At 45.2% G+C, this 17,653-nt stretch overlaps 1 protein-coding gene across 1 annotated transcript in view; it reads right to left on the bottom strand.

Annotated features, from left to right (window-relative positions):
• The window catches only part of LOC140212144 (dual oxidase 2-like), a 124,559-nt gene that overhangs the window by 24,981 nt on the left and 81,925 nt on the right, over window positions 1–17,653 (bottom strand). Inside the window, exons 25-28 of the mRNA XM_072282757.1 lie at window positions 17,121–17,351; window positions 12,226–12,325; window positions 7,264–7,313; window positions 1,355–1,482 (exon numbers count right to left, since the gene is read on the bottom strand). Coding sequence (XP_072138858.1) covers window positions 1,355–1,482; window positions 7,264–7,313; window positions 12,226–12,325; window positions 17,121–17,351 — 509 coding nt within the window. The remainder of the gene's footprint in view (window positions 1–1,354; window positions 1,483–7,263; window positions 7,314–12,225; window positions 12,326–17,120; window positions 17,352–17,653) is intronic.

The raw sequence follows: 17,653 nt of genomic DNA, 5'->3' as shown, positions 1-17,653 counted from the left end.
TCCCCTTGTGTTAGCCATTTCTGCCCTGGGAAAAAGCCTCTGGCTCTCCACTTGACCTATGCCTCTTATCATCTTGTGGAAGAAACTGCAATAGTTTTAGTTATGTAGGCACTCGCATAAGGTGATTGGGTTGGACATTCCTAGAATTAGACCCAATGACAATCATGGCATCCAGGATTGGTGTCCAAGTGCAATTTGAGTTGAAAATCTTTGATTGGTTCTGCCATCTTTGTTTATCTAAATGTAAAGATTCATCAGTAATCCAACATGAAGTCATAAAATGTTAAATTAAAATCATAAAATCTTGCAACTGAGAAACAGGCCACTTGGCCCACAAGGTTCCCGCTGACTATCAAGCATCTATTTACACTAGTCCCATTTTATTTTGTTAGCCCCACTTTCTCATCAATTCTTCCTCCAGGTTCTACCACTCAACTAGACACTAGGAGTAATTTACCTACCAACCTGCACATCTTTGGGATGTGGGAGGAGTCCAGAAGGTTACAAAGAGAAGCCAGAAGAATAGGATTGAGAGGAATAATAAATGTTAGTTTCTCTCTCTCAAAATACAAGGTGAATTCTATCATATTATGATTACTGCCTCCTAAGGGCGCCATTACCTTAAGCACCCTAATCAGCTTTGGTTCATTATACAGTAGTGAGTCCAGAAATTGCCTTTTTCTAGTGGGATCAACCGTAAGCTGCTCTAAAAAGGGTACTGGTAAGGACGTCAAAGGTTATGGTGTGAAGGCAGGAGAATGGGGTTAAGAGACAAAATAAATCAGCCATGATTGAATGGTGGAGCAGAATCAATAGGCTAAATGGCCATAACACATGAGAAAACCCATGTGGTCCCTGGTAGAACATGCAAACTCCGCACAGACAGCATAGGAGGTCAGTATTGAACCATGAGCTATAATACAAACAGAATCCACTAGAAACACGAAGCAGTCCAGGCTACGTCTGCAGGAAGAGAGTTTAGGGTTCATTTCCCACCGCTGTCTGTAAGGAATTTGCACGTTCTCTCGTGACTGCATGGGTTTCCTCTGGGTGCTCTGGTTTGCTCCCACATTCCAAAGACATAAAGGTTAGAATTGGTAGGTTCTTGGCATCGGAGGTATGGCAATGTTTGCAGGTTGACCCCAGCACATCCTCAAACTGTGCAGCAAACGACAGATTTCACTATATGTTTTGATGTACATGTGGCAATTAAAGCTAACCTCTCTTTAAAAATCTTTAGACTCTGACTCTATGCAGGTGGATGCCTAGAGGTTGAGCTTCGTTTAAAATGGGGAAGCAGAGAGGCAATGTCACACTCAGAAACGACACTGACTCGGAGGATGACCGTAATTACCAGAATGTACAGGATCACGTAGAGGTGGTGAGTCACCCAGAACGCCCGAAAGCTCATACGACGAAATTGGCGGGAGGCAAAGACATAAATAATGGCCAGGACAACAAGGAGCAGAACGCCAGTCATTCCTAGAGTTAAACAGAAGGATTGGGATCAGAAATCTGTCTTGTGATACCCAGAGTCAATAAGTTGTGTTTTATAAACCATTTATAAAATTATAGAGGCAGGGATGGAATATACAGTCAGACTTGACTTTGACTTAACTGAGTTTCCTCAAGCTCCAAAATATTAACTAATGCTGATTGGCCAATATTCATGGAAAAAACTTCCAAATTTACACAGTGGGATACTAACTCCTGTCTTCCCTTCCCACCTCTCCCCAGTATTAACTTGAGTTTCCAAGATTCAGCAGCCCAACCATTTGGTTGAAGTGTTAGGCATATAAATTACAATACATTCCTTTGATGGACTCTTGACCTCACAATCTACCATGCCATGGGATTGCACCTCATTGTCTGTCTGTAGTGCACTTTCTCTGTAACTGGTAACACCATATTCTGCATTTTGTCATCACAGGGAGATAGGGTCATAAAGAAAGCTTTTGGAACATTGGCCTTCACAAATCAAAGTACTGAGTACAGGAGATGGGATGTTATGTTAAAGTTGTATAGGACATTGGTGGGGCCTAATTTGGAGTATTGTGAGCAATGATTTAATTCGGAGAAGGAAGTCTGAGAATCGGAGCGGGAGTGCGGAGGAAGCCATTTTTGAATTTTTCGGGTTTTTTTTCCATCAGCGTTCAGAGAGGCAGGACTGCGCAGGTGTGTGACGTTGGGCAGTGAAGCGAGGAAAATTTAAAAGGAACAGAGCCTCATACAGTGGGCAGTGTAGTTTGCGGGTTGCGGAGTGAGCCGGGAGCAGAGTGAGGACTTAAGGGCTTCGGCTCAACTGGCTTAGGTGGAAATGGGCGAGGCAAGGAAGGTTTGGTATTCATTTTTTGTTGTTATTTGAGGAGAGGGGCAGTATGAGTGTGAGGGCAGTTTGTTGTTCTCGATGCCAGATGTGGGAGGTCGTGGAGTCTCCAAGCCTCCTGGACGTCCACATCTGCACCAGGTGTGCCGAGATGCAGCTCCTAAGGGACCGCGTTAGGGAACTGGAGCTGCAGCTCGATGACCTTTGTCTGGTCAGGGAGAGTGAGGAGTTGATAGAGAGGAGTTACAGGCAGGTGGTCACACTGGGGCCACGGGAGGCAGACCAGTGGGTCACGGTTAGGAGGGGGAAGAGGAAGAGTCAGTTAATAGAGAGTACCCCGGTGGCTGTGCCCCTTGACAATAGGTACTCCTGTTTGAGAACTGTTGTGGGGGACAGCTTACCTGGGGGAAGCGACAGTGGCCGTGCCTCCGGCACAGAGTCCAGCCCTGTAGCTCAGAAGGGTAGGGAAAGGAAGAGGAGGGCAGTAGTAATAGGGGACTCGATAGTAAGGGGGTCAGATAGGTGATTCTGTGGACGCAGTCCAGAGACCCGGATGGTAGTTTGCCTCCCTGGTGCCAGGGTCCGGGATATTTCTGATCGCGTCCAAGATATCCTGAAGTGGGAGGGTGAGGAGCCAGAGGTCGTGGTACATATAGGTACCAATGACATAGGTCGGAAAAGGGAAGGGGTCCTGAAAGGAGAATATAGGGAGTTAGGAAGGGAGTTGAGAAAAAGGACTGCAAAGGTAGTAATCTCGGGTTTACTGCCTGTGCCACGCGACAGTGAGAGTAGGAATGCAATGAGGCGGAGGATAAATGCGTGGCTGAGGGATTAGAGCAGGGGGCAAGGATTCAAGTTTTTGGATCATTGGGACCTCTTTTGGCACAGCTGTGACCCGTACAAAAAGGACGGGTTACACTTGAATCCTAGGGGGACCAATATTCTGGCAGGGAGATTTGCGAGGGCTACTGAGGTGACTTTAAACAAGAATGGTTGGGGGTGGGAATCAAATTAAAGAGACTAGGAGAGAGGAGGTTAGTTCACAACAGGGGGATGGGAACAAGTGCAGAGAGACAGAGGGGTGTAAAATGAGGGTAGAAGCAAAAAGTAGTAAGGAGAAAAGTAAAAAGTGGCAGGCCAGCAAATCCAGGGCAAAAATCAAAAAGGGCCACTTTTCAACATAATTGTATAAGGGCCAAGAGTGTTGTAAAAACAAGCCTGAAGGTTTTGTGTCTCAATGCAAGGAGCATTCGTAATAAGGTGGATGAATTAAAAGTGCAGATTGTTATTAATGAAGATGATATAGTTGGGATCACAGAGACATGGCTCCAGGGTGACCAAGGATGGGAGCTCAACATTCAGGGATATTCAATATTCAGGAGGGATAGACATGAAAGAAAAGGAGGTGGGATAGCATTGCTGATTAGAGGGGAGATTAACGCAATAGAAAGGAAGGACATTAGCCGGGAGGATGTGGAATCGATATGGGTAGAGCTGCATAACACTAAGGGGCAGAAAACACTGGTGGGAGTTGTATACAGGCCACCTAACAGTAGTAGTGAGGTTGGGGATGGCATTAAACAGGAAATTAGAAATGCGTGCAATAAAGGAACAGCAGTTATAATGGGTGACTTCAATCTACATGTAGATTGGGTGAACCAAATTGGTAAAGGTGCTGAGGAAGAGGATTTCTTGGAATGTATGCGGGATGGTTTTTTGAACCAACATGTCGAGGAACCAACTGGAGAGCAGGCGATTCTAGATTGGGTATTGAGCAATGAGGAAGGGTTAATTAGCAATCTCATTGTGAGAGGCCCCTTGGGTAAGAGTGACCATAATATGGTGGAATTCTTCATTAAGATGGAGAGTGACATAGTTAATTCAGAAACAAAGGTTCTGAACTTAAAGAAGGGTAACTTTGAAGGTATGAGACGTGAATTAGCTAAGATAGACTGGCAAATGATACTTAAAGGGTTGACGGTGGATATGCAATGGCAAGCATTTAAAGATTGCATGGATGAACTATAACAATTGTTCATCCCAGTTTGGCAAAAGAATAAATCAGGAAAGGTAGTGCACCTGTGGCTGACAAGGGAAATTAGGGATAGTATCAATTCCAAAGAAGAAACATACAAATTAGCCAGAAAAAGCAGCTCACCTGAGGACTGGGAGAAATTCAGATTCCAGCAGAGGAGGACAAAGGGCTTAATTAGGAATGGGAAAAGAGATTATGAGAGAAAACTGGCAGGGAACATAAAAACTGACTGTAAAAGCTTTTATAGATATGTAAAAAAAAAAAGATTGGTTAAGACAAATGTAGATCCCTTACAGACAGAAACAGGTAAATTGATTATGGGGAACAAGGACATGGCAGATCAATTGAATAACTACTTTGGTTCTGTCTTCACTAAGGAGGACATAAATAATCTTCCAGAAATAGTAGGGGACAGAGGGTCTAGTGAGATGGAGGAACTGAGGGAAATACATGTTAGTAGGGAAGTGGTGTTAGGTAAATTGAAGGGATTAAGGGCAGGTAAATCCCCAGGGCCAGATGGTCTGCATCCCAGAGTGCTTAAGGAAGTAGCCCAAGAAATAGTGGATGCATTAGTGATAATTTTTCAAAACTCTTTAGATTCTGGACTAGTTCCTGAGGATTGGAGGGTCACTAATGTAACTCCACTTTTTAAAAAAGGAGGGAGAGAGAAACCGGGGAATTATAGACTGGTTAGCCTGACATCGGTGGTGGGGAAAATGCTAAGAGTCAGTTATCAAAGATGTGATAACAGCACATTTGGAAAGCAGAGAAATCATCGGACAAAGTCAGCATGGATTTGTGAAAGGAAAATCATGTCTGACGAATCTCATAGAATTTTTTGAGGATGTAACTAGTAGAGTGGATAGGGGAGAACCAGTGGATGTGGTATATTTGGATTTTCAAAAGGCTTTTGACAAGGTCCCACACAGGAGACTAGTGTGTAAACTTAAAGCACACGGTATTGGGGGTATGGTATTGATGTGGATAGAGAGTTGGTTGGCAGACAGGAAGCAAAGAGTGGGAATAAATGGGACCTTTTCAGAATGGCAGGCAGTGACTAGTGGGGTACCGCAAGGCTCAGTGCTGGGACCCCAGTTGTTTACAATATATATTACTGACTTGGATGAGGGAAATAAATGCAGCATCTCCACGTTTGCCGATGACACGAAGCTGGGTGGCAGTGTTAGCTGTGAGGAGGATGCTAAGAGGATGCAGGGTGACTTGGATAGGTTGGGTGAGTGGGCAAATTCATGGCAGATGAAATTTAATGTGGATAAATGTGAGGTTATCCACCTTGGTGGCAAAAACAGGAAAACAGATTATTATCTGAATGGTGGCCGATTAGGAAAAGGGGAGATGCAACGAGACCTGGGTGTCATTATACACCAGTCATTGAAAGTGGGCATGCAGGTACAGCAGGCGGTGAAAAAGGCGAATGGTATGCTGGCATTCATAGCAAGAGGATTTGAGTACAGGAGCAGGGAGGTACTACTGCAGTTGTACAAGGCCTTGGTGAGATCACACCTGGAGTATTGTGTGCAGTTTTGGTCCCCTAATCTGAGGAAAGACATTCTTGCCATAGAGGGAGTATAAAGAAGGTTCACCAGATTGATTCCTGGGATGGCAGGACTTGATGAAAGACTGGATCGGCTAGGCTTATACTTGTTAGAATTTAGAAGATTGAGGGGGGATCTTATTGAAACGTATAAAATCCTAAAGGGATTGGACAGGCTAGATGCAGGAAGATTGTTCCCGATATTGGGGAAGTCCAGAACGAGGGGTCACAGTTTGAGGATAAAGGGGAAGCCTTTTAGGACCGAGATTAGGAAAAACTTCTTCACACAGAGAGTGGTGAATCTGTGGAATTCTCTGCCACAGGAAACAGCTGAGGCCAGTTCATTGGCTATATTTAAGAGGGAGTTAGATATGGCCCTTGTGGCTAAAGGGATCAGGGGGTATGCAGGGAAGGCTGGTGCAGGGTTCTGAGTTGGATGATCAGCCATGATCATACTGAATGGTGGTGCAGGCTCGAAGGGCCGAATGGCCTACTCCTGCACTTATTTTCTATGTTTCTAGCACACACAAGATGCTGGAGGAATTTTGTGTTTGTTGTTCAGATTTTCAGCATCTGCAGATTTTCTCTTGTTTGGAGTATTGTGTGCAGTTTTGGTCCCTGACCCACAGAAAAGACGTAATTAAGGTTGAAAGAGTACAGAGAAAATTTATAAGGATATTCCTGTGTCTGAAAGACTTGTGTTATTAGGAAAGATTGAATAGGTTAGGATGTTATTCCTCGGAACGTAGAAGATTTAGAGGAGATTTGATAGAGGTATGCAAAATTATGAAGGGCATAGATAGGGTAAATGCAAGCAGGCTTTTTCCACTGAGGTAGGGCGGACCTACAACCGGAGGTCATGGGTTTAGGGTGAAAGATGAAAAACTTAAAGGGAACATGAGGAGGAAGTTCTTTACTCAGAGGGTCAAGACAGTGTAGAATGAGCTGTCAGTACAAATAGTGCATGTAAGCTCAATTTCAATGCTTAAGAGAAGTTTGCATAGATACAGGGATGGAAGGGGTGTGGAGGGCTACGGTCCCAGTGCAGGTCATTGGGAGTAGGCAGCTTAAATGGTTTGGCATGGCCTAAATGGGCCGAAGAGTCTGTTTCTGAGCTGTACTTTTCTATGACTCTCTGTCTTGTACGACCTTGATGCACTGAATAAGAAGGTTAGTTCAAAACCTATGATGATTCAAGAATTATGGAGTGATTATGAGCTCAGATTTAATGGCATATCTCACATCACTCAAAGTCACCCTCATTTTAGTTCTTGGAAGGTCGCTAATTACGGGTGGTTCCAGTGAGTTAAACTTCATTCACCCATTATAAATAATACTAACAATTACCTGGAATGGTCTCAAAGAACCACCAGTAATATTTCTGAGGAAGCTCTGATCTACAAAAGAAAAGAACAAAAGGTCAGTTAAAGTTCAAAGTAAATTTTATTATCAAACCTGAGATTCATTTTCTTGTGGGCATACTTAGCGAATCTATAGAATAGTATCTATAACAGGACCAATCAGAGTGCTGAAGACAACATGTTAATAAACACTGCATCCACATTAGAAGGTACCAGGCATCAAACCACGACGAGACACATAAAATTACAACATTCAGAAGATAATTGGGTGGATACAAAAATAGGAAAGGTTTAGAGGGATATGGACCAAAGGGAAGCAAATGGAACTAATTCAGTTAAGCAATTTGGTCCACATGGTCAAGATGGGCTGAAGAGCCCATTTTCTGTGGCCTTCTACCACCACGAGGTAGATTGTGATTCAACACTCCATGTTATCATAGAACATAGAATTCATCACAGTACAGGCCTGTCGGCCCACAGTGTTGTTCCGACCTTTTTAACCTGCTTTAAAATCAGTCCAAGTCTTCCCTCCTGTGTAGCCCATAATCCTCAATAAGGCCAGAAAACCATACGAGATAGGAGCAGAATTCGGCCAATTGGCCATTGAGTCTGCCCTGCCAGTTCATTGTGACTGATCCATTTCCCTTTCAGCCCTATTCTCCTGCCTCCTCCCTGTATCCCTTCATGCCCTGACTAATTAAGAATCTATCAACCTCTGCCTTAAATAACCCTCCATTTTTCTTTCATCCATGTGTTTATCTAGTCTCTTAAATATCCCTAATGTATCTGCCTCTACCACCAACCCTGGCAGCATGTTCCACACACCTAGCACTCTCTATGTAGAAAAAAACAAACAAACACACACCTACATCTGACATCCCCCTATACTTTCCTCCAATCATCTTAAAAGTATGCCCTCTTGTTTTCCACCCTGGGGAATAGGTCTACTTGGTGTATTTTTTAAACACCTCTATTAAGTCCTCTCAATCTTCTTCGCTCCAAAGAGAAAAGCCCCAGCTATCTCAACATTTTCTCATAAAATATGTTCTCCAATCCAGGCCAGCATCCTTAGTAAATCTCCTCTACACCCTCTCTAAATCTTCCATATATTTCCTATAATGAGGAGACTGTTAGGGCATATTCTGGAATTAGAGTATATAGTTAGGGTAAATATTAACTTCACCAGCAACCAATCTTCAGACATGAATGTGGATTGTTAATTGAATTTAAAATGCAGCCCTGAACAATGGTTTTCCTGGACCTGTAGACTGGAGTTGATTGAAAACCAGACAATGCTGATTAAGATTCATTTTGGGTGTCTAGAGTGTGGGTGTGAAGGAAGAGGTGTGTGGAAACTATATATAATTCAAAGGAAGCATTGTAGATTCATTGTAACTATAGAATTTTCTTGCTGTTTCCTTTGATCTTTAACATATAAAAATATCATATAATATTGGGTCAGGAGGCCTTTTCCTCCAAGAGTCTATCAATATGAAGCCAGCTGCTCACTTTTGATGAATAAAACACTTCTAAATCCACTAGCTTCAGTGTCTCTTCAGTGACTTTGTTCACATTATAACAGTGATCAGAACTGAAGACAATACTCCAAGTGTAGTCTAGAGTTTCATAGAGCTCATATTGAGCTTTATAGTTTCATAGAGAATATAATTTATATTTTGTGTGTTGTTTGTACCCATGTGCTTGTGATGCTGCTGTGAGCAAATTATCACTGTATTGTACCTCACCACACTTGTGCACTTGAGAATAAACTTGACTTAATAACTTATTCCTAGTTCCACACTTAAATTTGTAATTTGATTAATAAATTATCCTACTTCTTTTAACATTGCAAACTGACTTCTGCAGAAAAAGTTCTTCAAAAGTATTTTTCTTATACAGTATACACAAATGCACATTTATGGGCTGTGTTTCCAAACACTGGGCAGATAGTTCTCATTTCTGCTGGCAATTAATGTTACTTGGCTGATGATAAATCTAAAATGCTTCAGAGACCCCTTCATAATTACAACTCCTGCACACAATTCCATCTCATTCTAGGTCAAGCTGCTTTCTGTATCCTGAATCTTACTGTGTACAGTGATTAAGTGAGAGATTCCCATTCTGCAGGATGTATCTGTCTCCTTTGAGTAACAAAAAAGAGATTCACCAGGTTTTTGCCTGGGATGGAATGTCTCAGTTACAAGCAGAAGATGGAGGGACTGTGTCTGCTCCCGCTTGAGCAAAGAAAATTAAGACTATAAAATAAAGGAACAAAATTAGGCCATTTGGCTCATTGTCTGCTCTGCTATTTCATCAAGGCTGATCCATTTTCCCTCTCAGTCCCAATCTCCTGCTTTCTCCCCGTATTCTTTCATGCCCTGAATAATCAAGAATCTATCAACCTTTGCCGTAAATATACCCAGTAACTTGTCTTCTACAGCCACCTGTGGCAACAAATTCCACAGATTTACCACTCTGGCTAGAGAAATCCTCAACATCTCCATTCTAAATGGATGTCCCTCTCTTCTGAGGCTGTGTCCTCTGGTCTTAAACTCCTTCACCACAGGAGACATCCTCCCCACATCCACTCCATTGAGGTCCTTCAATATTCGATAGGTTTCATTGAGATCCCCCCTCATTCTTCTGAATTCTGGTGAATTAGGCCCAGAGCCATCAAAGCTCCTCAAATGATAAGCCCACGTAACTGGGAAGAGACAAGGTAAACTGCACGAGAAGGTGAACTGTAGGGTGTTGAAGCTACCAGAGTCCAGGAGACCAGGGTAGGTAGAGCTGTACACTATAATCTAGATCCAGACTCACACTATATCACTCAACACAAGTGAGCACACCATTCTCAGCACTTGCTTTGCCTGCTGTCATCAGAGATCATTCAGCACAAGCTACTGATTTGAACTGCAGCCCAGCTTGGCTTGATGTGGTGAAGATAAGATCTTCAGCAGTGACAGTTGTAAATTACAGCTCATGCAGAGGGAGATTATTTCCAGTGTTAATTACAGAGGCATAAAGGTTGGCGTGTGGCCAAGTGGTTAAGACGTTCGTCTAGTGATTTGAAGGTCGCTAGTTCGAGCCTTGACTGAGGCAGCGTGTGTGTCCTTGAGAAAGGCACTTAACCACACATTGCTCTGCGACAACACTGGTGCCAAGCTGTATGGGTCCTAATGCCCTTCCCTTGGATAACATCGGTGACGTGGAGAGGGGAGACTTGCATCATGGGCAAGTGCTGGTTTTCCATACAACCTTGCCCAGGCCTGCACCCTGGAAACCTTTCAAGGTGCAAAACCATGGTCTCATAAGACTAACGGATGCCTATTTATTTAAGTGAAAAAGGTCCTGGCTTGTGGAGCAGTGTCGGGTGGGTCATGTTATCAGTACCCAGTAGGAAGGGGCTCCGTGCTGCCAGATTTCCAATGATCATTAGCATTTCACCATTCTATAACAGCAGCTTTAGCCCACTTTGTCCTCATACTGAAATACGTGCTGCCCTTGCGTGTCCCTGGACTATCCAACTACATCGCAGGCACAAGCCCGTCTGTCGAGGGGGTGGTAGGGGAATGCCACACCGTTGGAGGGGTGGTAGGGGATTGGCACACTGTTGGAGGGGTGGTAGGGGAATGCCACACTGTTGAAGGGGTGGTAGGGGAATGGCACACTGTTGGAGGGGTGGTAGGGGAATGGCACACTGTTGGAGGGGTGGTAGGGGAATGCCACACCGTTGGAGGGGTGGTAGGGGAATGCCACACCGTTGGAGGGGTGGTAGGGGAATGCCACACCGTTGGAGGGGTGAGAGGGGAATGCCACACCGTTGGAGGGGTGGTAGGGGAATGCCACACCGTTGGAGGGGTGGTAGGGGATTGGCACACCGTTGGAGGGGTGGTAGGGGATTGGCACACTGTTGGAGGGGTGGTAGGGGATTGGCACACTGTTGGAGGGGTGGTAGGGGAATGGCACACTGTTGGAGAGGTGAGAGGGGAATGGCACACTGTTGGAGGGGTGGTAGGGGATTGCCACACTGTTGGAGGGGTGGTAGGGGATTGCCACACTGTTGGAGGGGTGAGAGGGGAATGGCACACTGTTGGAGGGGTGGTAGGGGAATGCCACACTGTTGGAGGGGTGGTAGGGGAATGTCACACTGTTGGAGGGGTGGTAGGGGAATGCCACACTGTTGGAGGGGTGAGAGGGGAATGACACACTGTTGGAGGGGTGAGAGAGGAATGGCACACTGTTGGAGGGGTGGTAGGGGATTGGCACACTGTTGGAGGGGTGGTAGGGGAATGCCACAATGTTGGAGGGGTGGTAGGGGAATGTCACACTGTTGGAGGGGTGGTAGGGGAATGCCACACTGTTGGAGGGGTGGTAGGGGAATGCCACACTGTTGGAGGGGTGAGAGGGGAATGACACACTGTTGGAGGGGTGGTAGGGGATTGGCACACTGTTGGAGGGGTGGTAGGGGAATGCCACAATGTTGGAGGGGTGGTAGGGGAATGTCACACTGTTGGAGGGGTGGTAGGGGAATGCCACACTGTTGGAGGGGTGAGAGGGGAATGCCACACTGTTGGAGGGGTGAGAGAGGAATGGCACACTGTTGGAGGGGTGGTAGGGGAATGCCACACTGTTGGAGGGGTGAGAGAGGAATGGCACACTGTTGGAGGGGTGAGAGGGGAATGCCACACTGTTGGAGGGGTGAGAAGGGAATGGCACACTGTTGGAGGGGGTGGTAGGGGATTGGCACACTGTTGGAGGGGTGATAGGGGATTGGCACACTGTTGAAGGGGTGATAGGGGATTGGCACACTGTCGGAGGGGCTGGTAAGGGATTGGCACACTGTTGGAGTTGTTGGGAAGAGATTGACACACTGTTGGAGGGGGTGGGGGACAAAATTGGGTGAATGCCACACATCCCACTGACTGACACATGGTCCACAACTTACCCATCATCGATAAACACGCTGGGAAAGAGGCAGGCAAGAGCACTGAGGGGACTGACGCAGAAGGTATAGACATTCACACCGTGCCCAGCACTGTGAAAGACTGGAAACAAAGGTATGGATCATTTATTATCATTCTTGCTATACACTTACTCTGTGATAAATAACAGAGCCCCAGTTTACCATTATGTAGAATATTGTACTGTATCAGGAGCGGAATGGTGGTGTAGTGGTTGGCACAATGCTTTACAGTACAGGTGATGCAGGTTCAATTCCCGCTGCTGTCTGTAAGGGGATTGTACGTTCTCCACGTGACTGTGTGGGTTTCCTCTGGGTTCTCCAAAGTCATACCAGTTGGTAGGTTAATTTGTTATTGTAGCATGTCCCATGATTAGGCTCAGGTTAAGTTGGGGGATTGATTGCTAGAAGGGCTGGAAGGGCTTATTCTGCACTATATCTCAATAAATTATAAAAAATGTAACTCCCAGTCACCAGGACTATAAAACAAATGAAATTTCCAGTGTTCCATTAACCTATTCTATATTATCCTGTGGGCACGTGGCCAAGTGGTTAAGGCATTGGACTAGCGACCTGAAGGTCGTGAGTTCGAGCCCCAGCCGAGGCAGCGTGTTGTGTCCTTGAGCAAGGTACTTAATCACACATTGCTCTGCGACGACACTGGTGCCAAGCTGTATGGGTCCAAATGCCCTTCCCTTGGACAATATCGGTGTCGTGGAGAGGGGAGACTTGCAGCATGGGCAACTGCTGGTCTTCCATACAACCTTGCCCAGGCCTGTGCCCTGGAGAGTGAAGACTTTCCAGGCACAGATCCATGGTCTCACAAGACTAACGGATGCCTTTACCATTATCTAACAGAAAGTAGTTTTCACATGCTTTAGCCATAATGAACAAACTCATTTAATCATTCCTTATATAGAATCTTCAAAAAAGAGAGATTTAAAGCACACAAGGTCATTAAGCTGATCAACTCCACGCGAGCCACAAATAATATGAGGGTGATCCCACTACCAAGCTCTTGCTCCGTTGTCCTGTAGATTTTTGCTCTCAGGAAGTTCATTCAGATGTAGCAGCGTTTCCACCATCTTTGCTGGCAGTGAGTTCCAGACCCCCTACCATGTGTTGAGTAAAATTACTCCTTCTCAAGCCCCCTCTTTAACCAAATGACGTAAATATACGTGCACGAGGTATTGACAACCCTGACAAGAGATACTGGACATTCTATTTTGCTTATTCTGTCTAACCCTCTCATTATTTTGTATACCTCAATGAAATCTCCCCTACACCTTTGCTCTAAAGAAAACTTAATCGTCATTAGTTCTTGGAGAAACAAGAGAAATCTTTGCTCAGACTTCCATATCAGTTGGGATCTGCCAGAGGACAGCCATTTCAACTCAGCTTCCCATTCCCACACCAACATGTCTATGCACACCCTCCTCTACTGCAGATTGAAGTGAGATCCAAATTAGAGGAGCAGCACCTTATATTCCTCATTGGTATCTAGCTTGATGACATGAACGTCGATTTCTTTAAGTTTTGGTAAGCATTTCCCTCTGACCTTTCCTTTCCCCCTATCCACCTGCTTCTATCATCCTATCTTTTCTCCTCCCCTGTCTTTTCCATCTGCCATAACCCACAATATAGAATAGTACAGCACAGTACAGGCCCTGTGGCCCACAATGTTGTGCCAACCCTTAAACCCTGCCTCCCATATAACCCCCCCACCTTAAATTCCTCCATATACCTGTCTAGTAGACTCTTAAATTTTACTAGTATATCTGCCTCCACCACTGACTCAGGCAGTGCATTCCACGCACCAACCACTCTCTGAGTAAAAAACCTTCCTCTAATATCCCCCTTGAACTTCCCACCCCTTACCTTAAAGCCATGTCCCCTTGTATTGAGCAGTGGTGCCCTGGGGAACAGGCGCTGGCTGTCCACTCTATCTATTCCTCTTAATATCTTGTATACTTCTATCATGTCTACTCTCATCCTCCTTCTCTCCAAAGAGTAAAGCCCTAGATTCCTTAATCTCTGATCATAATCCATACTCTCTAAACCTGGCAGCATCCTGGTAAATCTCCTCTGTACCCTTTCCAATGCTTCCATATCCTTCCTATAGTGAGGTGACCAGAACTGGACACAGTACTCCAAGTGTGGCCTAACCAGAGTTTTATAGAGCTGCATCATTACCTCGCGACTCTTAAACTCTATCCCTCGACTTATGAAAGCTAACACCCCATAAGCTTTCTTAACTACCCTATCCACCTGTGAGGCAACTTTCAGGGAACTGTGGACATGTACCCCGAGATCCCTCTGCTCCTCCACACTACCAAGTATCCTGCCATTTACTTTGTACTCTGCCTTGGAGTTTGTCCTTCCAAAGTGTACCACCTCGCACTTCTCTGGGTTGAACTCCATCTGCCACTTCTCAGCCCACTTCTGCATCCTATCAATGTCTCTCTGCAATCTTCGACAATCCTCTACACTATCCACAACACCACCAACCTTTGTGTCATCTGCAAACTTGTGAACCCACCCTTCTACCCCCACATCCAGGTCATTAATAAAAATCACGAAAAGTAGAGGTCCCAGAACCGATCCTTGTGGGACACCACTGTTCACAACCCCCCAATCCAAATGTACTCCCTCCACCATGACCCTTTGCTTTCTGCAGGCAAGCCAATTCTGAATCCACTTGGCCAAACTTCCCTGGATCCCATGTCTTCTGACTTTCTGAATAAGTTTATCGTGTGGAACCTTGTCAAATGCCTTATTAAAATCCATGTAGATCACATCCACTGCACTATCCACATCTATATGCCTGGTCACCTCCTCAAAGAACTCTATCAGGCTTGTTAGACACGATCTGCCTTTCACAAAGCCATGCTGACTGTCCCTGATCAGACCATGTTTCTCTAAATGCCCATAGATCCTATCTCTAAGAATCTTTTCCAATAGCTTTCCCACTACAGACGTAAGGCTCACTGGTCTATAATTACCCGGACTATCCCAACTACCTTTTTTGAACAAGGGGACAACATTCGCCTCCCTCCAATCCTCCGGTACCATTCCCGTGGACAACGAGGACATAAAGATCCTAGCCAGAGACTCAGCAATCTCTTCCCTCACCTCATGGAGCAGCCTGGGGAATATTCTGTCAGGCCCCGGGGATTTATCCGTCCTAATGTATTTTAACAACTCTAATACCTCCTCTCCCTTAATATCAACATGCTCCAGAACATCAACCTCACTCATATTGTCCTCATCACCATCAAGTTCCCTCTCATTGGTGAATACCAAAAGAGAAGTATTCATTGAGGGCCTCACTCACTTCCACAGCCTCCAGGCACATCTTCCCACCTTTATCTCTAATCGGTCCGACCTTCACTCCTGTCATCCATTTGTTCTTCACATAATTGAAGAATGCCTTGGGGTTTTCCTTTACCCTACTCGCCAAGGCCTTCTCATGCCCCCTTCTTGCTCTCCTCAGCCCCTTCTTAAGCTCCTTTCTTGCTACCCTATATTCCTCAATAGACCCATCTGATCCTTGCTTCCTAAACCTCATGCACACTGCCTTCTTCCACCTGACTAGATACTCCACCTCACTTGTCACCCATGGTTCCTTCACCCTACCATTCTTTATCTTTCTCACTGGGATAAATTTATCCTTAACATTGACCACATGTCCATAGTACATTTCCCTGCAAAAACATCATCCCAATTCACACCCGCAAGTTCTAGCCTTATAGCCTCATAATTTGCCCTTCCCCAATTAAAAATCTTTCCCTCCTCCCATCAGTTCCACTCCCCAACCCCTTCCCTTTATTCCATGGTCTACTCTCCTTTCCTATCAGATTCCACCTTCTTCAGCCCTTTGTCACTTCCACCTTCTTACTCTCTCTTCTTACACACACACACACTCTCCCCTCTCACCTACCTATCATCCCCTCACCTGCATCTACCTATCACCTGCCAGTTCTTGCTCCAGCCCTTCTCTCCATCTCAAATCCTCTCTTTCTTCACAGTCTTGATCCAAAATCATGACTGTCCATTTCCCTCCACAGATGTTGCCTGACCCACTGCATTCCACCAGCTTTTTTTGTGTATTGTTCTTTAGTCTTTTACAGTCAAGGGACACAAGCCTTGTCTAATAGAAATGCTCCTTATAGTCAAGACCATGTATACTGGGGTGACTTCAATAAATTAATGTTGACGTCCAAGGATAGCTTTCAAAACTAAATTCGCTTTCACTAGGGATCCACTCAAGCTCTGCATACTATAGATATATTAGGTTCTGTCATGAAATTCATCCTGGTTCAGCCTCCCTACATCAGTGAAATCTGACTCAGATTGGGGACCACTTCACTGAGCACTTTCGCTCTGTCTGGTGTAGAAGGCAGGATTTCCTTGTGGCAGCCCACTTCAATTCGACTTCTACACTAACATCTGTCTATGGCCACAATGAGGTCAAATATAAGTTGTAGAAGCATCACCTCTTATTCCCTCTGGATAGTCTCCAACCGAATGGAGACTTTAACCAAATTAATTTTTCTAACTTTCGGTAACCTCTCCCCTTTTCCCCTCACCCGGTCTCACCTGTCACCTGGCAGCTTGTACTCCTTCCCCTCCACGCCCCCCTCGCATTATTCCAGCTTCCTTCCCCTTCCTTTCCAGTCCTGATCAAGGGTCTCAGATGAAACGTCAACTGGTTATTCCCTTCCATAGACGCTGCCCAACTTGCTGAGTTCCTCCAACTTTTTATGTCTGTTGCTCAAGATTTCCAGCACCTGCAGAATCTCTATTGCCCATACTATTTCGTGCTTGTGGCAGTGGAAGATCATCCTAACAAGTTACTACGACAATGGAAATGAACTCACTGGAGAGTACAACGGCTGTCATTGCAATCCAGCGATGGAAATCCACAGCCGCGTCGAAGGGGATGTATCGGTTGAGAAAAGTTTCCCGCAGGAAAGTGATGAGGTTGCGACACATTGTAAGGAGGATGTAGGCGTACATGAAGGAGACGCTGGCTGCAGACCCACGGGACACAATGATGCCAACGTACATGGTTTGTGGAATCCCAGTTGTCTTTGCCTCAACGGCATAATCTGCACAGAAGGTAAAAATCAAACATTAAATCTGTAAAGGGATAGAAATCAGTTTTTGTGGGTAACAGTGAGGGTGCGGAGTTTGTTCCGTTTTGGTCACCCTGCTTTGGAAAGATATGATTGAAGTACTGCTGTCAGAAACAGCGAATGTGAGTGACAATAAACCTGATTCTGATTCAGAGTGTGGGGAAGATTTACGAAGAATTTGCCTGGACTTGAGTTATAAGGAGAGGATGGACAAGCTGGAACAATTTTCCCTGGAGTGCGAGAGACTGAGAGGTGGCTGTAGGGTAGCGCAATAG

The sequence above is a fragment of the Mobula birostris genome, chromosome 18 (genome assembly GCF_030028105.1).
Source record: "Mobula birostris isolate sMobBir1 chromosome 18, sMobBir1.hap1, whole genome shotgun sequence".
Taxonomy (NCBI): domain Eukaryota; kingdom Metazoa; phylum Chordata; class Chondrichthyes; order Myliobatiformes; family Myliobatidae; genus Mobula; species Mobula birostris.
The sequence above is the reverse complement of the archived record's forward strand: the minus strand, read 5'-3'. Positions and strand labels throughout refer to the sequence as shown.